The sequence below is a fragment of the Orbicella faveolata genome, unplaced genomic scaffold, assembly GCF_042242905.1.
Source record: "Orbicella faveolata isolate gen_17 unplaced genomic scaffold, um_ofav_v1 contig_3, whole genome shotgun sequence".
Taxonomy (NCBI): Eukaryota; Metazoa; Cnidaria; class Anthozoa; order Scleractinia; family Merulinidae; genus Orbicella; species Orbicella faveolata.
The window spans coordinates 2,435,001-2,442,526 of NW_028301558.1; the positions used below are offsets into that span (position 1 = coordinate 2,435,001).

The following is a 7,526-nucleotide window of genomic DNA, read 5'->3' on the forward strand; positions in this document are numbered from 1 at the left end:
GTTTTTCACAAAAACAACTACAACGCCGACTTTATTAGACGAAACATTTACCGACCTACTGAAGCTGACGCTACGAACAGGGACCCTACGCCTGTTACTACAGTGACTATACCTTACATTAAGGGCACTTCTGAGACCATCTCGCGGATCCTACAGCCCTACAATATCCGTGTAGCCCACAAACCTACAACTATGTTACGACACTTACTGACCAACGTGAAAGACAGAGACGAACCTAACGACAGACAGGGAGCAGTTTACAAGATCAAATGCTCCGAGTGCCAGGCTTCCTACATTGGTGCGACTGGCAGAAACCTTAACACGACACTGACTGAACACAAACGAGCCACGAGAAATGGTGATGCCAACAATCACATTGCTGTACATCATCAACTGACAAACCACAACATTGACTGGGACTCTGCTCTGTGCTTAACCTTCAGTACAAACTATTTTCAACGACTGACTCTGGAAAGCTGGTACACTAACCTAGAACAAACGCCTCTTAACAGATGTCAACAACTACCGGCGCCTTACAAACAACTTATCCACGACAGAAACGAAACCGACAAACGGACTTCTAACAGACCGACTTAACAATACACGGACCAAAACCGACCTACTTGACTAACAATAGACGGATCGAAACTCACCAATGACTGATGACAAACTTTACACGAGTCTTTCAGCCAATACCATCATGGCTATACTGACCAATCACGTTCAACGGACCAGACTTATAAGATCATCGACTGACAAACACTATTCACTTGACTCTGAAGATGACTTCTGCTCAGGTTGTCGAAACGTCAGTCACCAACAACAGTTCTTTTCAGAACTACACTCACCCGGACGACCACACTATACCAACTACAAATCACTCAGTTGTTACTAATTAACAGTGACTGGCCACTCTTTTTGTAACCCTGGAATATACATGTACATGCACATGTGAATGGATAACTACAAATCATCAAGAAATCAACATGATAGGTGGAAGGTTCCTGATGGACAAAGAAGGATACAGGTTAAGAGACTCCAGTGTTTGCTGACTCATAAGACCCTGTAAAAATGACACAACAAAATCAGAGCTGTCATGGACCTTTTTTCAAATGCAAGCAAACTCATGCATTCACCTATTCAAGAAGATCGTGATCTATTACTGAAGAATATCATTATTTGTAATTGCAATAAATATTACTACTATATACTGTGTACACATTTTGCAGCATAGCATGCAAAATTAATACTGCAGGCTGTTAGAAAACCAATTTTTAGGGTTGGCCCTTTAGCTGTAACTACCTTGTACTGGGCAAAAGGTCTTCCTTACTAGCCCCAAAAGGTTCTTACTGACTTGATGAATTAATTTAAAATGACACCAATCAATCACTCATCAGTCAATCAATTAATCAATCAATTAATCAATCAATCAATCAATCAATCAATTAATCAGTCAGTCAATCAATCAATCAATCTATATTTATGGAGGGTAAAACATCTAATAGTTATACAACTAAATAACTTCTGGCCCTCTCAACTATATGTTAATTATAATTATAGCAAATTCATTTGTTGCAGTACTTAGAACAGTAATTTGGCTTTCCTTATGAATATTCTCCAAAAACCTTACTTGTCTATCAGGCAAGGAAAGGATACAATCCACTAATTGGAAATGACTTTCTTAGCATACTGTACTGGTGTGTATATTAAATGTACGTAGTATATCTCACAATACATCATACTAATATTTATGCCAACCTTAGTCGCACCAGCCGTAAAGAATACAATCTATGGGTAAATTCAGGCTAAAACATTTGCAATGGATAAAAGCAACAACCACAGGAATCAACATATTATATATACATATAGGGTATTTGTACATATTTTTGTATATACAGTATGATCTCAAGTGTCATATTCAGTTCCTGAGAGTAATGGAGGCCAATGTTTTTTTTGCCGTAAGGCTGGTTGTGTGCACCAAAGGTGCTAGCCTAATTAGCTAGGGGGATTTGGAGCTAAGCCCCACCAAAAATGTTTGAAGCAAAACTCTCAAAAATGCCGATTCCAGCATCCCTGAGAGCAGACAAACAGCTTACCGCAATAACTCTCCTGGAAAATTCAAATATGTAAGAAGCATGGCCACTTACTCTAGTTGGGAGGACAAGGGAATGGCCACAAAATCATTTTCAACTGTATTATTTGACAATGGGATTGGAAAATTATGTTTCTTGATCCTCCAAAAAACATGAAATGCAGTAATCAGTGTAGTTAGCCAGGGCTGTCATTAAGTCTTAAGTCACCTGTAGCCTTGCTTTCCACACCTGTAGCAAACTTGCTACTTTGTGGTTGAATTCCATCAACAACTGGCAATTTCACCCGTAGCATCAAGGGAAATTCAAGCATACTCAGCCGTAACAGGTGTTACGGGTTACGGCCCTTAATGACAGCCCTGTTAGCTGTTATGCTCTTATGTAAGGGCAATTTATGAGTGTCTTAAAAATGGAAGACAGGATTACCTCAGTTGTCACAAGAGCATTACGTGATAAATCCAAGGACTTGAGACGTGTGAATCCATTAAGGGAGGTACCCAGGGATGAAATCTTCTCATTATAAGTACCAGGTAATGAAAGAGATTTCACATCATCTAGATATCGGCAGTACAGAGGAATTGAATGCAAAAAGAAAAGAATCATATTGATGAAAACAGAAAACACTAATACAGCTTCAAATATTATAGCATGATTTTGGAGGATATTAAACGAATAGATTACCCATCTCATGCATTGATTTGAATGCCAAATGTTTAAGATTTATGATACAAATGTACACTCTTTTTTTATAAGTCAGAATATTGTTTTTCCAGCCGAGGCTGAATATTCTTATTTTTCTACCAACTTTAGTCTGAAAATATTGTTGTGAATATTCTTAGATTATAGCATATGACATTTCTGTTTTAGAATGTATTTCGTGTCTGGATGGTGTTTTATGTAATTTTGGAGCCCACCTGCAGCCATTTAAGCCCGATATGACACACATAACTTCTTGCACAAATTTTATTAGTATCGAACATGTGGCTAGCGCTGTTTTGGTTGCTTTTTGGCTAGTTTTCCCGTTTAAAGAAAGGAAGAATCTTACACAGTTTGGTAAAAAAAACATACAATTGTATTGTATTTACAAATTTTCAATGCACAAAATTATATCTCAGCCTCGGGTTTACTCTTAAAGTTTTCTTGAAATTTCGCACATTTCAGCCTCGATATTCTTATAAAATATATCCTTATAAAAGGAAAGAGTGTAAGCTAACAAAAAAAGACATAGGCTACAACGATGTCCTCGAGAGAATAATAATAATAAACTCTACAGTCTACATTCTAGAGCGCTCAATTGAGTATCGAAAGTAATCAGGCAATTACTTTGGTCTTGGTTTTGGTTTTACTACGGTTTTAGATTCCAAGGCTGAGTAGTCTAATTGGGTTTGGTTTTGGTTTCACGACACTCAATTGACAACCGCCCTATTAACCACGCTATTAGCAATTTTGTCAAAGTTAGCATACAAAATGTAGTTATGATTAATACTAAATTGGATATGCAAGTCAAAGGTTAAGTAAAACATAATAATTGAGGTACCTGTAACCGTGGATTACACGATAAACAGAAAAGTTCTACAACACAAACAAAGAACATGCACAACTCCGTTGGAATGCACGATCAACTGCACAGCAAGAGTACTGGTAAATCTTCAACTTGTAATGCATGACTTTACCAACGAAAGATGATAAATTTGTGGAGAAACCTGAGTATTACGAACGAGATCATACCTAAATTATCATGATTTAACTTGACACGTTCTCTAACCCACTCCTCTGTAATTCTGAGCGCCATTTTTTGAAAACCTTCAAGCGAAAATTGTGGGTTCCAGACTTCCGCAAATCTTGTTGCAAATCTTATTACTACTTAGTGTAAGAACCCTTATCATGTCCCGAGCTCCTTTTTAGCCCAGCTTCGCCTACTTGAGGTGCTTGGCTTTCTTGAGGGGCTTAGCTCACTTGGTGAGCTCCTTGGCTTACTTGACAGGTTTGACTGCCGACCGGTGCTTCTGTTCGGGGCTCTGTGAGATTACTTCAGCAGGCACTTTAGCAGCTTTATATACAGCTCTGAGTTAGTGTGCATGAGTCTGTATAGCTACTTGGCCTACTGACGCTGGGTTGCCTTGGCTTACATGTATTTGAGGTGTTTAGCTTGCATGATTTGGCTTCAAGCAATGTACTGGAGGGTTAAGTATTCGTGATCATTTGTTGGAACTTACTCCCTTCACTACATCACCAAATCACAGTTTGTTCTGACAAGCTCTCTTGGAAAGAAAGGTGAATGACAGAATGTTTAGTCTATTTTTGTTATTTTTTTGTTAATAAGTCAAGCTTATAATTTGTTCTGATCAATTGATTTAATTTAAGACAACCTCAACAAAGACCTTGGGGGTAGAGGGGGGGTATTCCCAGCCCAATGTTTTTGGTGGGGTGTATGGCCATACCCTATTTCAAACTTGAGCCAAATATCGATACCCCATTTCAGACCTCTAAAATTACTATTCAGGGCTCTAGTATTACCGCAGCTAACCAAAATGGCTTCCATTGGCATTAACATTTGAGAAGGGCTACAAATTTGCCAATTTTGGTGCGGAAGCATTAGTTCTTTGTAAACAAAGACGTATGAAGCCCTTATTCTTTCAGTTATGTAAATGCCAGTTATTTCTGCCACCAGGGAGCTCTGTCAGTATTCATCAGCTTGGCTTAGGGACGGACCATTAGAAAAGTGATGGGGGTGGGGTGGAGTGGGACTTTTTCAGCTTGCAAGATTTTTCTTTTTTCATGTCCACTGCCTCTGCAGGATTTGTTTCTGGGTCAAGTCCAATGCAAGAAATTATTTTTATTACTTTTTAAATTTTATTTTTTTTTGGGGGGGGGGGGGGACATATTCTACTGTGGCAATCTTAATCTTGACACTTGCCGCAATCTGATTGCTTGGAACAGGCTTCAAACAAACATTTTTTATCTTTCACACAGTCAATTTGCTTTACTGTCAAAATTATACTACGGGGAAAGGGAAACATAACCAAGTATCAGACACATTTAAGTGCTATTGTTTAACTGATGGTGCTGCACTGCATTTTTTTGTTTGATGTTTAGAGAAATATCAATTATATTCATTCATTCCCCTTGGAATAAAATTTGGCATGCAGTGAATTAAGGTTTTAGCTAGGATTCTGCGAGTGGCCATCCAGTAATATATATGGGGCCAAAGGGCCTATTCTGCTAGGGGTGTCTGGGAGCATGCCCCCCCCCCCCCCTTCCAGAAAATTGTGCAAAATAGAAGTGGTTTGGTGCATTTTCCATGATTTTCAGCTGATAAATTTAATGTATTGATTGGACTTGAATGATAATGTGTCATTTACTTTTTCAAAAACTTAAAATAATAATAATAATAATAATAATAATAATAATAATAATAAAATATTTATATAGCGCCAATATCCTAAAAGTTCAAAAGCGCTTTATAGTTAGAAATATTAAAAACACTTAAGACAAATAAAGTAAAAATAAAAAAATGTCGCTAAAAATAGATTGAAATAGCCCATATTAAATGCATTAGTCATCAGTTAACATCTCCATATCATGACTGCCTTTGGTTACAACATTTGTCCAACATTAATCTTAGTAGCCATCTTAGGGAAGTGTCATAGTTTGCCATGGGTGTGCAAATCTGTGTCCACAATCGTCATTTATACATGTTAGTTGTGAAATCACTCCTATATGTCAAGGCTTTCAAAACATGGTATGTGTTTGCTTGATTGCAAATGAATCAAGCAGGATGGCTGTTTATAGCACATGTTTTTTTAAATCACTTTTAACCATGGTTATCTGTTAGGGTTTTTCTGCATGAATGTTTAGCTACCAGTGTCCAAAATGAATCAGCCTTGAAAGGGAAAAATGTCTGTTTTCCTAATTGTAGAGAAAACCAGCTGGTGAATGGGGATTCCACCAGGACCAAGAAATTAAAACTGCAGTATAAAGTGGCTGCAAAGGTGCCTTCAGGTGAGTATAGTTTAAAAGCCAGACTGCAATTCACCTTGCAGGAATGTTTTTTCTTCACTGCTTCTTTGCACAATTTTGTTTTCAGTCACCCTCCCTTGCATGATTTTATTTTGTTTTTCCCCACTCCCCCCCCCCATCACTTTTCTAATGGTCCATTCCTTACTTGAGGTGCTTTATTAAGCTTACCTGAGACGCTTGACTTACCCTAGTCATTTGATTAACTTGAACTGCCTAGCTCACTTGAGGTGCTTGGCTTACTTGAGGTGCTTGGCTTACTTGAGGTGCTTGGCTTACTCGAGGTGCTTGGCTTGCTTGAAGTGCTTGGCTTACTTGAGGTTCTTGGCTTACTTGAACTGCTTAGCTTATGTGAGGTGCTTGACTTACTTGAGGTATTTAGCTTACTTGAGGTGCTTGGGTTACTTGAGGTGCTTAGCTTACTTGAGGTTGCGTGGCTTAATTGAGGTGCTTGGCTAACTTGAACTGCTTGGCTTATTTGAGGCACTTGGCTTACTTGAGGTGTGTGGCTTACTTGAGGTGCTTGGCTTACTTGAGGTGCTTGGCTTACTTGAGGTGCGTGGCTTACTCGAGGTTCTTTGCTTACTTGAACTGCTTAGCTTATTTGAGGTGCTTGGCTTACTTGAGGTTCTTGGCTTACTTGAACTGCTTAGCTTACTTAAGGTACTTTGCTTACTTGAGGTGCTTGGCTTACTTGAGGTGCGTGGCTTACTTGAGGTGCTTGGCTTACTTGAGATACTTAGCTTACTTGAGGTGTTTTGCTTACTTGAGGTGCGTGGCTAACTTGAGGTGCTTGGCTTACTTGAGGTGCTTGGCTTACTTGAGGTGCTTGGTATACTTGAGGTGCGTTGCTTACTTGAGGTGCTTGGTTTACTTGAGGTGCTTGGCTTACTTGAGGTGCTTGGCTTACTTGAGGTGCGTTGCTTACTTGAGGTGCTTGGTTTACTTGAGGTGCGTTGCTTACTTGAGGTGCTTGGCTTACTTGAGGTGCTTGGCTTACTTGAGGTGCTTGGCTTACTTGAGGTGCTTGGCTTACTTGAGGTGCATGGCTTAGTTGAGGTGCATGGCTAACTTGAGATACTTAGCTTACTTGAAGTGTTTTGCTTACTTGAGGTTCTTGGCTTACTTGAGGTGCCTGGTTTACTTGAGTTGGGCAGCTTACTTGAGGTGCTTGCTTTACTTGCGGTGCTTAGGTTACTTGAGGTGCTTGGCTTACTTGAGGTGCGTGGCTTACTTGAGGTGCTTGGCTTACTTGAGATACTTAGCTTACTTGAGATACTTAGCTTACTTGAAGTGTTTTGTTTACTTGAGGTGCTTGGCTAACTTGACGTGCGTGGCTTACTTGAGGTGCTTAGCTTACTTGAGGTGCTTGGTTTACTTGAGGTGCTTAGCTTACTTGAGGTGCATGGCTTACTTGAG

The 7,526-nt window shown here is 39.3% G+C and overlaps 1 protein-coding gene across 2 annotated transcripts in view; it reads right to left on the bottom strand.

Annotated features, from left to right (window-relative positions):
- The window catches only part of LOC110049439 (centrosomal protein of 72 kDa-like), a 20,586-nt gene extending 16,681 nt beyond the window's left edge, over positions 1–3,905 (bottom strand). The window contains exons 1-3 of one of the 2 annotated variants that reach the window (XM_089297500.1): positions 3,819–3,905; positions 2,517–2,644; positions 1,026–1,063 (exon numbers count right to left, since the gene is read on the bottom strand). In XM_089297500.1, coding sequence (XP_089153626.1) covers positions 1,026–1,063; positions 2,517–2,644; positions 3,819–3,882 — 230 coding nt within the window. In that variant the 5' untranslated portion in view covers positions 3,883–3,905. Of the gene's footprint in view, positions 1–1,025; positions 1,064–2,516; positions 2,645–3,627; positions 3,667–3,818 lie in introns of those variants that run through there. The other variant, XM_089297502.1, reaches the window with a different exon arrangement.
- Between the last annotated feature and the right edge of the window lie 3,621 nt (positions 3,906–7,526).